The sequence below is a fragment of the Saccostrea echinata genome, unplaced genomic scaffold, assembly GCF_033153115.1.
Source record: "Saccostrea echinata isolate AGI-Se365-2 ecotype Australia unplaced genomic scaffold, CSIRO_AGI_Sech_v1 ptg000054l, whole genome shotgun sequence".
In the NCBI taxonomy this organism is placed as follows: Eukaryota; Metazoa; Mollusca; class Bivalvia; order Ostreida; family Ostreidae; genus Saccostrea; species Saccostrea echinata.
The window spans coordinates 5,022,096-5,042,762 of NW_026889803.1; the positions used below are offsets into that span (position 1 = coordinate 5,022,096).

Below are 20,667 nucleotides of genomic sequence, written 5' to 3' on the forward strand. Positions count from 1 at the left end.
CAAGCCAGGAGCAACGTGAACATCCGGACCTTATTGAATTTCCTATTATAGCGGGGTAGGTAACTTCAGTTTTGAAGAACTCTCAATTTTTTTTTTAAATTATTATTGAAACATTATTTATCTTATTCCTATCTGGCACCATTAATGGCAACTTATGAGTAAAACTTTTTTCATTTAATGTTGAAAACGTCTCAGACCTCATTTTTTCTATAAAAGGAGCTACATTTTATCGGTCTCACATCTGTTTAAATGAACGCAAAATTAAAATGCTTTTTACATGAAAGGTATAGGGTAAAATATTTTATATATGAGGGAGAAAAAAGATTAAGAAATGGACATTCAGAATTTTCTAAACATGCATCTTCGAAAGTATTTTAAAGAATATTAACTTAAGGTAGTCCAATCCCCAGGTGCTGAAAATCAGCTTTTAAGTAATGGAAAATGCTCACAAAAATGTGTCTGATTTCACAAGGTAACGTGAATTTACCCATGGTATTTCTTCATAATTCATAATTATTGTTAATCATATTATATAGGGGAAATTATGAAATCTCAAATATATTTTTAGGAAATGCGAATAAAAACATCAGCGATGCATTTTCTAATTGAAAATTGATCAACAAATATAAATTAGGATAGAAAAATATAGGTATCCAGGCATATGGAGAAAATTGCATCTTTTTTACACTTATACAGTATTTTAGTTCTTCTCTTTACTTCAATTATTAAATAATACATAATGTAAAAAGCTTATGCTATCATTGTTAGATATCACATATCACATCTAATTTCATATCATGCTAAAAAGCATTGGTATCTAATGCTAGACTAGAATAAATTCCACTTCTCTAAATATGAATTCATTTTTTTTTCTTTTATGGGATACAAATGTCAACTTTTTACAGACTGTTTCTAAGACTTCAAAGAACCTTGAATCATATTGAGATGCATAAAATGAAAATTGTTGCACAAAAAGATCTCAATTTCAAGCATCATTTTAAGACTTTTTAAATAAAATAATAACTTAAAGAGTTATCCTTCCTGGCTGAGGGTCGGATATCCTTAATCAACTACTTAATCAAAGACGTACCCCCCTACGACTAAGAAGTAAATTCAAATGCAGCTCAAAAATGGGAATTATGTGTTCAGTTTCAATTTGATATTTACCAGCCTTCATCACATCAATAGTAGAAAGTAAATTATTTTATACATGTTAGCAGTGGAATCTGATTTCTATAACCATCCGTTTGTTTTCATGATGTGGTTCTGTTTATGATTTTCAATCTTTGATGCCTTATAAACAATCGCTTTTTATTTGATTGGTTGTCGAAGCGTGGATCCCTCTCTTTGTTGTATGGATGCATGGTGTTTGAGCTTTTTGTGAAGTTCACCTTTATGATTTTATTTCTATGAAACCATTTTTGTGTTACTGAAGAGTTAATGATGCTCGTGCATTACAAACATTTTGAAATAGATTTTTTTCTTTTGTCTATCAAAAATAACTTATCAGCCTCCATGACGTGCAAAACGATTTTGAGGAGAAAAAAAGACCTACTGTGACTACATTAAAAATACCAAACCTTTGAAGCTTTTACTTCTTAAATAAAACCGAAATCAAACCGAATCACCTTGGTGATGTTATAAAGGAGTTTATGATGCTCGTGTACTATTAACATTTTTAATGGATTCTTGATCTTCTTATTACTAACCAATCTCAATGATGTGTACTATGATTCTCTGGAGTTTAGAAAAAAATAGATCCACTGTAACCACTTACAAAAAAACCAGCAATTCAGGGACTTGTGGTACAGGTTTAACATCTGAAATAGAACCAAAAATCATAGACCTAGGGGAATTATGTCACAATCAATAGGGTGATCATTGAAAGACGTTTTAGTTAAGATTCATGTCAGGTAAATATCTAATATTGATTCGCTGAACATTAACTGATCCGAGTTAATTCTTCTCATGAAAATATTTGGCTGTCAATATTTCCCATTAGGTGGTGCATATTAAAGAAATTCGATTTTTTTTATATTCATTGTTATAGAATATTCATGCAGCAAATTCTTTTGCAAGGAAATCGTTTGACACGTAATTAATTTGTGGAACAATGTAACTGTGTAAATAAGTTTTCTATATTAATTTAATTACTTACACATACTTCAACTCACCAAATGAATTGTCTAGACAAGTGCATGGAACATTGTAAAATGGAGGCGGAAAAATCATTTTAATCCGTTAGAAACACCATAGTCTTTACAAAAATGGATTTTATATCAAAAGAGTTTTTGAACACCGACAATATTGTAACTGACTATGATTTAGCATTCTGATGATATGTTAAACTAATATACCGGTCTTGTAGAGTAGATTTTCCCCTCTAAAATCTCAACAACCCACCCATCCCAGAAAACGGCCTCTAGAATAGAATTTCTCCCTGGATAATAGGCTTTAGAGTAGGGTTTCCCAACATAAAATTGACACTGGAGTAGATTTATTTCCTCCCACAATTTTCAATGAAACACAAAAACGCCTACTCTATAAAATGCTAGTATGATGACTGTTTTAAAAAGAATTCATATGAAACACGCTTTAAATCTTTTAATTAGAAATCATCATATACACAGAGTGATCAAAGAGTATACCAGGTCATTAAAAAGACTCTTGTGACGGCATATATATATATATATATATATGTATATATATGTATATATATATATATATATATATATATATATATATATATATATATATATATATATATATATATATATATATATATATATATATATATATATATATATATATATATATATATATATATATATATACAAGAGGCCCATGGGCCACATCGCTCACCTGAGCACATTGGCTAGGGGAAAAAAAAGCAAAAATCAATTCAGTATTGAAAAGTTTACGGGGGGGGGGGTGAATTTCAAGCTACCTAATGATGCTTTCATATCAATATAACAAATGGCTTTGCTGTTCTTGAGCAGAAGATTTTCCCATATATTCATTTGTAAAAGTTTGATCCCCCATTGTGGCCCCACCCTACCCCCGGGGGCCCTCATTTTAACAAATTTCATTCTACACTACCCAAGGATGCCTCCATATCGATTTGACTATTCATGGCTTTTCTGTTCTTGAGTAAAAGATTTTTTCCTGTATATTCCTCTGTAAACTTTGATCCCCCATTGTGGCCCCACCCTACCTCCGGGGGTCATGATTTGGACAAATTTGAATCTACACTACCTGAAGATGCTTCCATATAAATATAACGAATCATGGCTTTAATGTTCTTTAGAAGAAGATTTTTAAAGATATTTTCCTATATATTTCTTATGAAAAACTTTGATCACCCATTGTGGCTCCACCCTACCCCCGGGGGTCATGATTTGGACAAATTTGAATCTACACTACCCGAGGATGCTTCCATATAAATATGACCAATCATGGCTTTACTGTTCTTAAGAAGAAGATTTTTAAAGATATTTTCCTATATATTTCTTATGAAAAACTTTGATCACCCATTGTGGCCCCACCCTACCCCCGGGAGTCATGATTTGAACAAACTTGAATCTACACTACCTGAGGATGCTTCCATATAAATATGACCAATCATGGTTTAGCTGTTCTTAAGAAGAAGATTTTTAAAAATATTTTCTATATATTTCTATGTAAAACTTTGATCCCCCATTGTGGCCCCACCCTACCCCCGGGGGTCATGATTTGAACAAATTTGAATCTACACTACCCGAGGATGCTTCCATATAAATATGACCAATCATGGCTTTACTGTTCTTAAGAAGAAGATTTTTAAAGATATTTTCCTATATATTTCTTATGAAAAACTTTGATCACCCATTGTGGCCCCACCCTACCCCCGGGAGTCATGATTTGAACAAACTTGAATCTACACTACCTGAGGATGCTTCCATATAAATATGACCAATCATGGTTTAGCTGTTCTTAAGAAGAAGATTTTTAAAAATATTTTCTATATATTTCTATGTAAAACTTTGATCCCCCATTGTGGCCCCACCCTACCCCCGGGGGTCATGATTTGAACAAACTTGAATCTACACTACCTGAGGATGCTTCCATATAAATATGACCAATCGTGGCTTAGCTGTTCTTAAGAAGAAGATTTTTAAAGATATTTTCTATATATTTCTATGTAAAACTTTGATCACCCAATGTGGCCCCACCCTACCCCCAGGGGTCATGATTTGAACAAATTTGAATTTACACTACCTGTGGATGTTTCCGCATAAGTTTCATCTTTCCTGGCCCAGTGGTTCTTGAGAAGAAGATTTTTAAATGATGCCATTATTTTTTCACTTATTCCTAATTATCTCCCCTTGAAAGAGGGCGTGGCCCTTCATTTGAACAAACTTGAATCCCCTTCACCCAAGAATACTTTGTGGCAAGTTTGGTTGAATTTGGCCCAGTGGTTCTTGAGAAGAAGTCGAAAATGTGAAAAGTTTACAGACGGACGACGGACAAAATGTGATCAGAAAAGCTCACTTGAGCCTTCGGCTCAGGTGAGCTAACTAGTATTGCCACCCCTGCATACATTGTTGAGGGAGTAACGACAAAAATCGAAGGTTTTTACAATGCTTGGATCTGTAGCTCTTTGGTTTGTTTGTTCGAATGATCTTAATCGGAGAGCTTTAGTTCTACAGCTACATGTAAATATCATATACATGTATTCTATAAATGTAAAATCCATTGAATCTTTGATATTCTGGGACATGAAATTAATACATGTAGAATATTAATCTTAGTTTTTCCTTGAAAATACATTTTCAAATGTTTACTAATACATGTAGTTTTCTATGTTGAGGCTCTTACCCCTACATTCATTCAATTGGACCTATATTACTAAAGAATAAACTCCTTTGCCAGTAAGCAGTAAATATGAATATCTAACTCTCTGACTTATCTTCATTATTGTTTTATATCGATTCCCAGATTATTACCTTTAAATTACACATGCCCAACATTCTTTTAATGCCATATCAAAGCAGTAAACTCAGTCCTCAAGGGGATTTTTGATCCATGAAGGATTTGGACTTGATATTGGAATGTCCGGATGATATTGATAATTCATTCTCAAAACAAACTCCATCATTTTCACGAGAAGAGGAAAAATTATAGACACAGGTCTCAAGTTTGGACCAACCCATTTATTTCTAGTCATTATTCAAAATATAAATTTCTGTGTTTATGATTAAATTCATTTTGTGTATTAGTACTGGAGTGCAAGTTTGGAAATCATATTATAAAGAAATATATTTACATTTATGATAAATGCATATAACTTCACTTTCTGATAATCTTATGCAACAATATACCCTTATCATCTGCATATGGTATTTCTGTCTCCCAGTTGATTCGATTCGCAAGAGCATATGTTCTGTCTGCGAACAATTTCTTAAACGAGGCAGCCTACTGACAAGTTGAATAAGTTGATGATACAAAGGTATCAACAATCTGGCTTAAATAATAACATTTCACAAAATGTATGATCGATACAATGACCTTCTTTGCAAATACAATCTTTCGTTAGATCGAATGCTGTTGTTTTTCATACAAATTGTAAGAACTTTGTTTTTATACTGAATTGTCTACAGATTTTCCGTATATCCAATCATGAAAAAGGGCTCACAGCGGATCAAAACATCCGACAGGGGATACTTAATCCTCCATGACACCTGATCCCATCTTTAATGTTTTCAAAGATTTATGTTTGTCCTGCTGACAATTTTTATTTTTAACTAGACTTTTGAGCATGAATGCTGTTCGCAATTTTTAACTTTATTTAAAAATGTTTTTCTCGAGAGCAAAATTGTTAATTTCTTCAAGGGGCAATAGGTCATGACAGGTTGTGGGTCATAGGTTGACGTTATTTCCATTGGAATGTTTGTCAGAAATGTAAATATAAGTAATTGATAAAAATATATAAAGTTCACTGGGAAAATCTCTCGTTAATTCTTGTTGATGGTTTATTACAAAGTGACGAAATCACCGTTTACTAGTAACTTCTAGAAAATAAATTTTAAAACATTGATTTTTTTTTAAGTAGAGTGACGATTTTGTCTCCCATGGTTTTATGACTTATAGCATAGATTTGTACTCATTCTCTTGTGAAGCAAATGCTAATTGGAAGCTGAAATGCGTAGTAGTCTTTTGAATTCTGTTGCCTCTATGTGGCATAAATTATTCGCTTGCAATAATACAGCCAAGTTATTCTTAATCAAGGTGCACTGCCATTTCACAAGCATTTAGTAGCCTTTTAATAAACTTTTTTTGTCAGATACTAATCAAATTGAGTTCGTTGGCTTATCTGAAGTAAAATACCCACTGTGTTATGAGAAAATTGTCAGTTGTCTGGTTACTTTATTCACGTATATTTCTCATTTCTACAAAGAAATGCATCGATTTTATGACATTTAGTGTAAAAAAAAAAAGAAACCCAGAAATCCCCTTTTCATACATAGCTGTTTGAGAAGCATTTTATAATTAATACACTCAAGTACGTCCTAATTTTTTAAAATACTTTTTTTTAAAGATTACATTTTACTTTAGAACATGTAATGTAAAAGCACCCGTATTTTCTTACTATAGAATCCCAGTTTTCCTTTTATAGTCAAGTCATTTTCGAAAGTGTTTCTTTCTAATCTTTTAAATATATTATTTCAGTGATATACAATCTTTTATTTCAAATATTTCTTGTACTTGGCAGCCAAAATATCTAGAATGTTTCTACCCCTTTTATAAAACCAAAGCACACTCAGACAACACAAACTTCCTTCAAAACGTGCTGATTGTATTATATAATTTGTGTTATTTAATGAACCTTTGAGCATGAATGCTGTTTGTTATTTTCACATTTTATTTGCATATTTTTTTCCATCGATGAAACAATTGAAGAGCAAAAATGTCTATTTTTCAAGGGTCAAGAGGTCATGACGAGTTGTAGGTCAAAGCTATTTCATTGTAATGTTATCCTCAAATGCAAAATATAAGTAACATATAACAATATTAAAAGTTCACAGAGAAAGTACAGCTTCTCGATAATAAGTCTAATTACAAAGTGACGAAATCAACTTGACTAGTGCTTTCAAAATACATAGATGTAATTGATCTTTGACATTGATTCTTTAAGCATAAAATAGTTTTTTTTTTTTTTTTTTTTTTTTTTTGGTTTCCTTTAATTTTATGACCTAATAGCATTGATTTGAATATATCCATTCTCTTGTGAATCAAATGCTAATTTGAGGCTGAAATACTTAGTAGTCTTTTGAATTCTGTTACCTCTATGTGGCATAAATTATTCGCTCGCAACGTAATTCAGGTAAATAATTCTTAATCAAGGTACATAACTATTTCTCAAGCATTGGACAGCCTAGTTATAAACTTTTTTACGTCAGATACAATCGAGTTCATTGGGTACAAATATCTTAAGCTGAACGATACCCAGTGTGTAACGAGAGAATTGTCAGATGTTTCTTTCAATCACATATATTTCTTATCTCTATCAAAAGATGAATCGATTTAATGACATTCACTATGAGAAAGTTATTGCCCATATTGTTCCCTTTTCATAACTTATGGAGAAAAATGTACTTAATGTAATATATATATATATATATATATATATATATATATATATATATATATATATATATATATATATATATATATATATATATATATGTATATATATATATATATATATATACTTTGCAAGCTTTGTCACGGAGCCTAATTTAAAAAAATACCTTTTTAATGATAAGGTTTTATTTTAGAACGTGCAATATGAAACAATATGATGAAACTTTTTCCACCTATGTCTTCCTATTATAGAGTTTTACTTTCCAAACTAAAGATATATACATAGTTTTCACTTTAAATAACATTTGATAGACAGCAGTTATTTTGATTAAGGATACATAATACAAAAAAAATGATGCATGGATTGATATATACATGTATTTTTAACTTATTTTGAATTGAAATTAAATAACTACTAAAAGTCTACAATATATATAATTATATTTTTAAAAACAAAGTTTTCTTTGGTGCTGAAACATGCAACTTTGAGACATTGTCATCGTAAATCTATACAAAATTTTGCACACATTTTGCAACATTATTACAAAATCTTACACTATTTCAAACTTGACCTTGCAAACAATATTCAGGTTACCTATATGAACATAAATCTATGAGCTATATTGCTGATTTCTGAAGAAGAAAAAAATATTTCTGTTATTTATCCTTTTGCTTTGTTTCCTTTTTGTTACAAAAATAAATGGAAGCAACGTATATGTCTATCAAAGCTGGTCTTTCACAAACACAGTTACACTCAAACAGAGAGCTTCATCATTCTTCATCAAATCTTTGAAACACAATGCTAAAACATTTTTGCATTTAATGTATCTAGGCATGTATAAGGACACAAAGAAATGTTTACAAAATGCATTAGATTTACTGATTATTTTGAATATAAGATCATTATACTGGATAATTTTCCTTCATCTTTTCCAAATCAGTGAACATCGCAATGATTATAAACTGGAAAGCGATACATGTGCTATAATCGTTGACAGAGGACACTCAATTCGATACAAGAGAACTTATTTCATAGCCTCTTTATTCTATCCGAATTCAGTTTTATTAACACTTTTAGCAGACCATCGGCCATATTAGATTTCTTCCAATGAAGTGTCTTAAAAATCGTTAGATTTGATTGTATTTACAGTGAAATCAAAGCCACCCTAGGTACGTGTACTTCATGTTTGTTTGAAGGAGCACGGAAATTAAATTGCTATAATCAATTTATTATTATTATTGATATAATGATAAGTTTATGGTATGTTTTATTCATAACAGTAAGTATTAGATACCGTCTTAAATATCAAACTGTGACACAAACAAGCACTTAAAAACCTCAATTTACACCCCATAATAGCTTATCATCTGTAAAAAATTAGAAATTGGTACCAATATTTGACTGAAGCTTATTTCATGTTAAATGAAATTTATGTTTTCTAGCTTGTTTACCGTTGAAATTACACAGAACATATATTATGGGATTATTTCTTTATTTATTAAATGTCAAAGTAACTTTCCAATATCTCATTTGGATGAATGAGCTTTAACACAATTGTTATGATATTTTAACTTGTTCATTATAAATTACTGATGAACTTTTGATGAAAACTTCAACTTTTGGGATTTACTTTTGAGGTATTAATAAACTATTGCCGCAATATTTCTCCACAAAATGGGTGATTAAAGAAAAGTTTTATAACAATATTGTATAATGGATTAAAGTTAGTTTTGTCCCAAATCAGGAATGAAGTAAGATTTGAAATTAATTTCAAAAAAAGAGTGATTAGAAATTAAGTAATGAATAATTATGCATGCTATAAAAAAAAAATTAAAATCAATAAAAAAAAAAATAAATCTTGCTTCAAGAAAATGTACATATGATGTACTGATCCACATTCCTCGTTAAATAAGTTTGGAATTTTGTAACTGGTAGGAAAAGATAACCCGTGTCACTTATTTTCTTTTTTCGCAATAATCAACGAAATTATGACTATGTATAGTATGAGTGTCGTGTGGCGACAGTTAATCTTAGAACATGACAGAGACATTTGAATCACCTCTCCCAATTCGGACAGTTTTTAACTAGACAAGGACGGTATCTTTTACGGGATAAAAATCTAATATTAGTATGTCAAAATTTTGATTTTACCAAATTCAAGAAATTAATTTTGTGCTAAAGTTTTTGAGTTCTGTTTTGAAGGAGGAATGCTTAGACTTTATACTCCATATCCAAGCACTTGTTTGACTACCATAGCTTTACAATATTTGAAAAGGAACACTTTTAAGAGTTTGTTTTCATTTCATAAAGCCTACTCAAAGTCCCGCTTTTTTTTTTTTTTTTTTTTTTTTTTTTTTTTTTTATAGAAAGAATGTATAACAAATAAAATTAATATTATAATGACACCTATACAGAAGAAACTATTCCACCTATTTGTTCCATTTGATGCAATACCATTAATAATTCTTGTTTAAAAAACATCAAAAGGTGGAAGTTTCAACTTATTTATTTATATATATTTAATGTACCTTTTTTGGAAATTTGAATATATTTCGAGTTGTAGCCCTCTGTTTCCTCTATATGAATAAGTATCAAATATTTCATTAAACTACAAATAAAGTTCATAGTTATCACTATCAAGGCAGTTTTGAAAGCTTGTTTTCATATATTGGCAAGATATATTGGCAAGATTATAACTTTCTCCTACATACATATTCTACTTTTATCCCTTAAATATAAAAACTTTAATTGTACTAATTTAGAGTTTTTTTCCCAAGGAAACTAAAATTTTTAAATTCATATCTGTATTTTCAAGTCCTTTACTATATATTTAATCTCATTTTTGAAAACTTCTTCAAACTTTCTTTAAAAAGCGACTTAAAGAAAATGATACAAATATTGAAATGATCAAAACAATTAATACCCATGTGTGACCAAACATGTGCTAATTATTGATTCAAGATCGCGTACAGGTCATTTGACCCTTTGGCCCACTTGTTAAATTTTTGTTTCAGAGCGTCATCACACTCTTAAACAAACCAGTTGTTTAATACTTAATTACACTTTTCTTCATCACAATAACAATCATTTACAAAGGACAAATATTGCTTTGTGTTCCAATAGCTAAAAGAAAATGATGCGTATGAGCAGATTAAGCACAAGTGGCTCATTAAAATCGGAGGTTTATTGTTGTCGGGTTCTAGTCATCAGGATTAGCTTCAAACCGGAACATGCGAGGGAATTCGAAGTTAATTTTATTATGGATATGAATGGTTCATTTTTAAAGAGCTAAAATGAACTGTCTCTGGAGCTTCAATGTGTTTTTCCTTGTTATATATGTAATGTCGTATTGCCAACTTGGAGTATTTGGTGCAATTTACGTTAAAGGCTATGGAACAAGTTTTCCGTACGAGGTGTACAAACTATGGCAACCCTCATACACTGTATACAGAGAAGGCCATGCCACTATGGAAATGGAATATCATGCTGTAGACAGCACTGAAGCTAAGCGAGTACTTTACGAAAATGTAGATATAGAGTATGCAAGCATAGAGACTGTTATCTCTGAGCAGGAACAACATGAGCATATTGATGTCATAGAGTTTCCGGTTATGGCAGGGTAGGTGTCGAAAGAAGGGTTTTTCATTGCAGAAAATCTAGTCCTGTGTCAAGAAGCTTAACGTTCGTATGCATAAATGGATACTAATGAATGCGAAAAATATTTTTTTTTCAAACGCTGAGCATTTTGCTGATTTTTATTAAATAAATTTAATTATTTTAATTTTAATGATGATAGAAAAAAAGTAACTACATGTATTATTTTTCTGTCTTGATTTTCTGGTGAATGAAGAAATAAATATTTCAGATAAATTTTGCAGTTATATCATACTTTTTCAAAGCTTGGCTCAGAATATTAACTAATTTAATAGCAAAACGATTTTAAAATCAAGAACTAATATCTCTCGGCAAACCTAAATTAATTTTGTCTTTTCAATGAAAACAGGACCAATAATAAAATAAATCTATTTATTTATTAATAAAATTAAACTTCATTATGTTTAAATAATCTATTAAACGAAGCTATTTAGAATAAGAATATGCATTTAGGTTGTATAGATACTTACTCCGATGCTGTGACTTTTTTACATTATTAATTATTTATTTTGACATCCGTCATATATTTGATGAAGAACAATAGTGCACTGAGTCTGTCTGTAGGGTATAGAGGAAATGTGGCAAGAGGAAAATAATTGTTTTTTTTTTTTTTTTAAAGACAATCATCATGTAAAACTGTGTTGGTAATAATTGATGCTGAGTTTTATTCAAAGTTAAGAGACATATCGTCGGTTAGATTTATCTTATATGCTAATCACCGCGATGATAATTCCTATGTGTTGCCATTTTACATCAAATCCTACCTGTGTTCAACCATTCGTGTCTGATATGAAACAGATCCTGAATCGCATTGTCATGGAATTTGATCGTTGCTAATTGAAATATCTTTGCAGCGTGTTGGAGGAGCGTTAAAAGTACTACCTTCAAAAGATTTATATCGGTACCTGGGACTCAATGATTATAGATAGTTAGAAACGGAATCTAAAATAGATCTCGGTACTAAATGTTCGATTATTTATTAATGAGGGAATAATTGTGACACATAAAAATCAATTTTTCTTAAATAATTAATCTCGGATGACAATTTTCATTGTTAAAGTTAGGTGAAATAAGATACTGATTTAATTATTCAGCTGATGAAACTTAAGAACTAAATCGAAAAAAAAATATTACTTAGAAACATCTTACAACTTTAAAGTTAATCGTAGCATACATATCTCGATTGATCTCTGTTAATTAAAATTATTGGTCATCACTGCGTTCTATTTTGTCATTGAATTAAACATGCTATTGAAACTTAAGTATTCAAAAATTAGATACAGTTATTATTTATTAACTGTGTAGGCAAAATGCTGATTTAAACAAAAAAATCACAGTCTAATCTTATCTTGAAAATATTTGCAGCAAAATGCATGTTAAAACACAGTAAATACAATTAATGTCGCTTTTTAAAGGAATAGCTGCATCTGCAATTAAGCTGATTGATAAAATAAAACCATTGGTATCCTTGTGGATTAGTTAAAATGATCTTTTTTCTTTTGATGGCTCAATAAAGTGAAAACACACAAAATTTCCGAGAGAAATATCAGATTTAGAAAAAAATCTCAGGACTTGCAGGCCTGAAGAGCAAATTCAAAAAAAAAATTCCCTTACATCATTTACTACAGTCAAACTCTTTATCTCGAACACGATGGGACTGATGAAAAACTTCGAGATATCCGAGTATTCGAGATATCATGCTTATAATACTTAAAGAATATTTAAGTGGTTGGGACTTCCAAATCACTTCGACATATCCTTGGTATTCGAGATATCAATGTCCAAGATACCGAAGTTCAATTGTTTTTAAAATGTGTACATGTCCTTTGATAATGCGCATTCCATAACAACTCAGTCAGGGAAACATAGCTATTCGAAATTCATTTCTTGTTGATTAGACTACATCGTGTGTTACAACACACTTTGAAAAAAAAAATTCAAAGTGCGTTAAATTTGGGACCAAGTTAACACACTTTGAAAAAAAAAAAATTTCATTTCAAAGTGCGTTAATATCGACCATTTTATCGCACTTTGAAAAAAAATGTGTACGGTTTGGTCAATATTCTTGCAAATTTTAGTATAATAAATAATTAGTTGAACCTAGACCTAGGTGGATAACTTTTTGGTGATGACGTCACTTCAGGATCTAAAATATAGACGTTTTAAGGATTGTTATGGGTTTTCTTGTTCTCAAGGGTTCTCGTAAATGCTATAAAAGGGAAATGGGTCTTTTAGGAATAATGGAGGAATGATTGTTAAATAGCACAATTTCGTTTCCTTTTTTATTTTATCCAGTCTGTAATAAGTTTGGTAGATGTAGGGGTCGATAATTGAGTTAAAGCATCGCATTTTTCTTAGGAAAATAATCATGAATTTTCAATTGAAAATAATTTTCCCTTACAATATGATGGTCTTTAATTTTTGATAGTTATTTGATAAGTATTTACGAGGGTTGTCCCAGAAATACGCGAACATTTTCAATATCTTTTGTTTCACTGAAACTATAAAGTTAAAAATTGGCATACATCATAATCAACATTTTTTGAATAATGCGTACAAATTTCAATGAAATATCTTCATAAATAAAATTTTTCTCTCAGGTAAATGAATCTTACAAATCAGTTGTCGGCGCAACACTGACGACGTCAAAACATAGCTCGTGGCGTTTGTGAATTTGTTCTGGAAATGTGCTTCTGATAAAATTCGTTTAAGCAGAAATTCGGCACTGTATTTAAGTTTCTTTTATTTACCAAGCAATACATCTCAAATACCAGTGTTACAAAAGATTGCGGAATTAATTCTTTTAATAGACAATTTCTCAATCCCGATCATAAACCTAACAGTTCGCATTGTTTAGTGGCGGCCATCACTTAGGTCTGTGACGTCCAGCTTCTGACTTTCAGTTTGTCTTCGTTTTTGTTGGTCTACAAAACGCCTCTTCTATCGGATAACCAATCAAGCCATCCCCAAACCTCTTCAGCTAGGGATAAACCTGTGTCCAAGATTTATGTTTCTGTTTTTCCTTCGTTAATATCTCTCTTATCGTATGGATAGGAGTCATATCCCGCTCAACACAGTACTGCTTAATAATTTGGTGCTCCACATTATCGCCAAACGTCACCATTTTTGACAATATCTAATTGAAAGTATTTTGGCATATAATGTCATATATTTGTCATTAATGATGTCAAATTCATGAATTTTTGTACACGAATACACCAGATCAAAGAGTATTTATGGAGGTAAATTTTATGACATTGTATTTCCGTATAACCTGGTAATAAAGAAAACTTCATCGACAATGCTACTTTTAAAAGTAAAAAAAAAATGCCGTGCTCCGACCATCGATATTTAACACCCTTTAAATGCGGGTTTTTATATACTTATGACATCACAAGCCTAAAACATTTCGTCAAAATATCGAAAATATCATTTTTCAACAACGTGCAAAAAATAATTAGTTTTGGTCGAATAGTTTCTGAAATATTCAAAAAGTTCGCGTTTTTCTGGGACAATCCTCGTAGAAGTATGAAAAAAATGTTTATTCCCGCAAAATATGATAGCTTTTTTAACAATTATTTTTATTATCATTATTATTTTTTTTTACAGTTATTTGTTTAATCTTATAAGGTATGAAAAAAAGTATGCATTTATACAAGTTGGGTTTTCTTGGATTAGCATTGTATTTAATTTTGTAAAGCTACTTTGGCCAAAGTATAGTCAATTAGTTATTGTTGATTAGATCAGTGATATGGCCCCTGAGCCTCTTCTTTAATATAATAGGGTTCTTTTTTTCTCAGGAAAGTTTATTTCAGTTTTTTGTTTTTTTTTATCTATTTTACGTTAACTCAAATTTATTGAAAGAAAGTATATCAATGTGATACCAGTTATGTAAATATATATATGTTTTGGTATTTAGGTAGGAAAAATAAAGTGTTGGGCTGAGGGACCTTCTACCTGTCTTCAATTTGTTCTCAATGAGGGTAGATCAATTCCTCAGTTTTTCAAAAGAAATATAACAAAATAATGCTGTAATAGCTGTATATTACTAAAATTTACGTACACAATTTTTTTTATACATATTTTTTCCAAGTGTCTCCATGGTAAAAATGTTGATGTACACTCTTAACGCGCTTTGAAAAAAAAAATTAGTGCGTTGATTTTGTCCCAAATTCAACGCACTTTGACAAAAAAATTCAAGTGCGTTGTTTTTGTCCCAATTTTAACGCACTTTGAATTTTTTTTTCAAAGTGCGTAATTTTTTTCAAAGTGCGTTGCCACAATCGTGCCGTTCAAAATTTCAAGATACTGTATCAGAATTACAATCAGGGCAATATTTTGCTTTGAGAAGTAAATTCATATGTTGCTTCACTATAGACAATTGATCTTTTATTTAAAAATGTTATTCAAATACAAAGGTAATACAGACAGTATAAATACATTTAGATGTATATTTAGTATATATTTTTAAGGTTAAAATCAAATGTGAACTAAGTTTAAATGATGTACTGTATCCAAAATTAATTATGAACATTTAAGCATTAGATACTAAATGAAATTGTATGCATTTTCAGGGCTGTTGCGATTGGCTACAACTTGCAGCTGGAGCAGCAATTACAATTGACATTGGATCAACTTGTAGGGATCTATAATGGTACAATCAGATACTGGAATGACAGTACTTTCATCGAAAACAATCCAAACTGCACTTTTCCAAATGCAAGTATTATTGTCTTAGCAAGAGCTGACAAGTCCGGTTCCACAGATCTTTTTACACATGCTCTAGCGGAAGGAAATGCTGCATGGAATGAAACTTACGGTTACTTTGCCGAGGGGTTAAATAAAGCAACAGGACAACCATATCATTGGAATCCAAATGCAATTTCTTATTATGGCATGCAGACAGATGGCATAAATGGACTACTTTTGTCTTTTGAGAATTCGATAGGGTATTTATCAGTAGCAGATGTCACAGAATGGGTAGTGCACACGGCGCTTATAAAAAACGATGTTGACGAATACATGTATCCAACATCGCTAGCAGTTCAGAAAGCCATGGACTATTTCTCTGCTCTAAATACAGAGTTAAATTTCCCAATCACACATGCCTTAAGCTCAGGAGCATACCCTATCGCTGGGTTTACCCATTTTATCATATACAAAACAAACATGACAGATTGTGTTGCAGGAAAAGAACTTGTACGCTATATATATTGGGCATTAACAGAATCTGCTCCACGACATGAATGTGAGATTCTTGGATTTGCTCCCCTCAGTGCTGATCTTGTTGCACGTGTACAGAGGGATGTGCTAGAGAACATATATTGCAAAGGACAGAATCTCTGGGAACAAGTGTTATATGACATTGAAAATGAAGGTAAGGTAGTTGACAATTCCTGGGTAACTATAGTCGCTGTGTCCGTTCCATTGGCTGTGTTGATTATAGGTGCACTTGGTGGATATATTTTATATCAAAGGATAAAGTATTGGAAAATGATTAACAGCAACGATTGGTATATTCCAATCGAAGACATCGTGTTTTATCAAGACACACGAAACAACTCAACATCTAGGACTTCTTCTCTTTTCACGCGTTCCGCTAGGTCTTTGCAATCTGCCCAAAACTCTATGGGGAAAGAGGAACTCGATGCTCTTCTTGAAAAAGTTTTGCAGTGGCCTGGTAAATGGAACGGGTACGATATTGGAGTGAGACTGTTAGAAGTAAAAAGACTACAAAATCTCACAAAACCAATGAAACAAGAAATGCTCAAAATCAAAAATAAAATATCCCATCCCAACATTGTCAGGTTTTTCGGTTTAACATTCATAGACGACGAAAAATATATAATTGGAGAGTTCTGTCGCAAAGGATGTCTGGCTGATTTGTTACAAGACAACAAAATAACAATGACAAATGATTTTAAACTTGCATTAGCTCTTGATGTTTGTCAAGGTATGGCTTTTCTGCACACACAACACTTTATACATGGGAATCTCAAGTCACACGTTTGTTTTGTTGATAATAAATGGACAGTAAAAGTTGGTGATTGGGAATTTGTCCGGATTTTAACCTTGGGAAAGGAAAATGCAGCATATGTGGCAGCCGGAATCTATAGCAACAGTTTAACGAAACAAAATATAACTTGCAAAGACTTCTGGGTGGCACCCGAAATACTGCGGGCAAATTATAGATGCGCCCTTACTACACAATCCGACATTTATAGCTTTGCTATTTTATTGCAAGAAATTTACACTCAAGAGGAACCATATAGTGAACATTTAGGAACATCTTCTTCAGAGGAAATCATTCATGGAATATGCTCAAGCAACCTTCGGCCAAAAACTCAGTTGGATCTCCCGGTTTCTATAAGACAAGTTATGGAGATAGCATGGACAGACAACCCTGCTAGTCGACCATCTTTTGAACAAATACTTAAACTTCTAAAAAGAAACAATCCTTTGAGGAAATCAGTGATGGATAGTGTTATCCAGTCTATGGAAGAATATACTCAGCATCTCGAAGAATGTGTGGAAGAGAAAACGGTAGAATTAGAATCTTCAAAGAAACAGTTAGATACCGTTATGTCTAGCATCATTCCTAGTCATATCGTTAATCGTTTATCAATGGGAGAATCTCTGGATCAGAAAGACGTGAAAATACTAGGTGTGATCTGCTTAGAGATAATGAGTAGAGACGAGGAGTACAAAGAATTGAGTCCAACCGAAAAACTCAAGAAACTCAACAGTGTCTGTTCGTACATTGACCTTTTGGTTCACAAGTATTCAGCTTTCAGGTACAGCTCAACAGGGACCTCTTTTACTATTGTAGTGGGTATTGGTGATGTTAATACAAACGAAAACGAGATTGCAAATAAAACTGCTCATATGTGTGTTGATTTCCTCACTAGAGAGCATATGGAGAATTCTGACTGTACCCAAGAGGATCTCCGAATGCTTCAATTAAGTATTGGAGCCCATGTGGGATCAACAGCTACTGGGATAGTTGAAACAGACACACCTCAATTTGTGTTGCTCAGTGATTTACCGGAAGTTGTCAGAAGTCTGTCCAGATCATGTGATCCGTCCAAAATCCACATCACACTTTCAATGAGAAACATGATCATTTCATTTAATAACTTCACCATCGAGAGATCAGGGTTGCTCATCGTAAAGGTATGTGAAACATTTAAGAACATATCATTGCTTATACATCATCGATTTCTAAGTATTATGTTCACTTACCTCTATAGTGAAAAGAGACATAACTCCTATATGTATACCTAATTTACATTTTTTATCTGTATGTCAAGTAAGTTTCCGTTGTTGAAATATTTTCAGATAAAATTATAATATGATTATTGAAATAAAATATGTTTTCTGATTTTTAAGAAACTATTACAGAGGCTCAGTAGATAGAACATTCGTCTCATGAATAGAAGGTCACGAGTTGAACATCTTATCTGAGCTTTTAATATAACTGTTTAGAATTCCTTTGCCAAAGCATTTCTCGGAAAGAGATATTAGCAATATTATAAACAAAGACTCGAGTCACGCTATGCGCCTGCTTTAAAAAAAATCCCCTCACTGCATTGATTGTAAAATGATATCATACGACTAAATTCGGCTCAGCTGGAGATTACTCTTATGAGTAAAATATTCTCGCATGGACGTAAAACTACATTGTATAATTATTCTACATTTTTTATTATTTATTAAATAATAAGTTTTTAGCTCTTGGTTGTATTCATGCAAACGTCTACCTAAATGAGAAATCTTAAACGTAACAATAAAATAATCTGCGCTGTTGAATCACAAAAAAAGCTATATTCATTTCAATTGTTTGACGCCATTCTGTTAGTTAAATGTTTTAATTATATATAATGAAAATCTATAACTATGGTACAATATTGTAAAAAAAAAAATAAATAAAAGATATATATATTTATACTTTTAGGGCGTGGAGTACGAGACGTGTTGGCTGACAGGACGAACACAGAGATTTCCTTTAAACTTTCCAGAAAAGAAAGAAGAAAAATGTTTTTCGCCTTCAAATCATCTTGCTCTACCAAATACAGAGAAAACAATAGTGCCTCCACTTAGCACTGAAAAACTTAAGTACGTAAATGAGACGCGACCTCAACATTTTGAAAACGGGAATCTCAAAATGAGCAATGGCAAACCCAAAAACATGTATCCAAAACGTAGAGTTACTAAGCAGCGAAGTGATGCCCTCCCCGATGTTATAGAAGATTCTGTGGATGTACATGAAAGATGAATTCAATTAATGTGGCTTGTGAAGTAATGAAAACTTTCACATATGTCAGCTTCATTTTTATCAGAAGTAAATAATAGATACTTCACTAACAAGATACTGATATGTTTTCAGAAGTTATGTATCATACAAAAAGACTCTGAATGCATATACATGTGTAGAGAAAAGGATTTGAAGATCTCGCAGATCCTTCTAAAAGGATTTTGCTCAAAATATAAATATTTCGACGGTTTCTAGGGGTATGCCGCAAAAAGAAAGTGTTGCCTCCTCTAGCACAACTTAAAACATTTAGAACATTTTTAACTAGATGTAATGGAATGAGTGAGACCATGCAGATTAAGTGCCTTGTTTTAAAGACACGTTAGTTTTTATAAAAGAATGCTGGGGTTGAAACAGGGGACAATAGGATTGTCAGACGAAATAATAAAGCTACATACTGGGTCGGGCATCCACAGTCATTTCAATATTTGCAAAAACTTTCTATTTTTAATATTAATTATTAAATTGAGTCTTCAAGTTTTAATATTTTCAAATTTTCAAAATTACATTAAAATTTCAAATTCATATGCATCTTTGGGAAAAAGATGTACACACACAGACGTTAAAATTATTTTTAAAATTCGCGGACATAGATCTCCTTTAATATGAGGATTAATGAGTAAATTAATTTGTGATCTACAGCTATCGTATTCCTGCAGAGTATAATGACACTGACAGAGTGATGGACAGATTGGAAACTATATCTATAGCAATACTTCTTTGTGAGAAGGATATGAAAAATTAATCATTTTTACTTTTTAAAAATTATTTTAGTATTTTAAAGCTCATATATAGAAACTATGTCATGATTTCAGGCCCATGTGCCCCCCCCCCCCCAAATCTTAAAAGTTTATTAAGAAAAACTTTTTTACTGTACATTGCTTAATTAAAACATTTTACTTGTAACAACGAAATCCTAGAAGAACGAGACTAGATGTTGTGTTTACCAAATAAGAATTGTCTTTCATAGCGTATAACTGTTTCATTTATTTAATTCTAGTCATCCCATTATTTTGTTGATTAAATAGAGAGCATATAATAAAAGGTGGGATGAATCAAAATGGTATATTTAAATTGC

The 20,667-nt window shown here is 31.5% G+C and overlaps 1 protein-coding gene across 1 annotated transcript; it reads left to right on the top strand.

Annotated features, from left to right (window-relative positions):
* Positions 1-10,965: 10,965 nt before the first annotated feature.
* LOC133172330 (guanylate cyclase 2G-like) lies at positions 10,966-19,614 on the top strand. The gene is made up of 3 exons (XM_061307192.1): positions 10,966-11,243; positions 15,853-18,451; positions 19,233-19,614. Exons 1-3 carry the CDS (start codon positions 10,966-10,968, stop codon positions 19,551-19,553), a joined length of 3,198 nt encoding a protein of 1,065 aa, XP_061163176.1. The 3' UTR covers positions 19,554-19,614.
* The last annotated feature ends 1,053 nt before the right edge of the window (positions 19,615-20,667 follow it).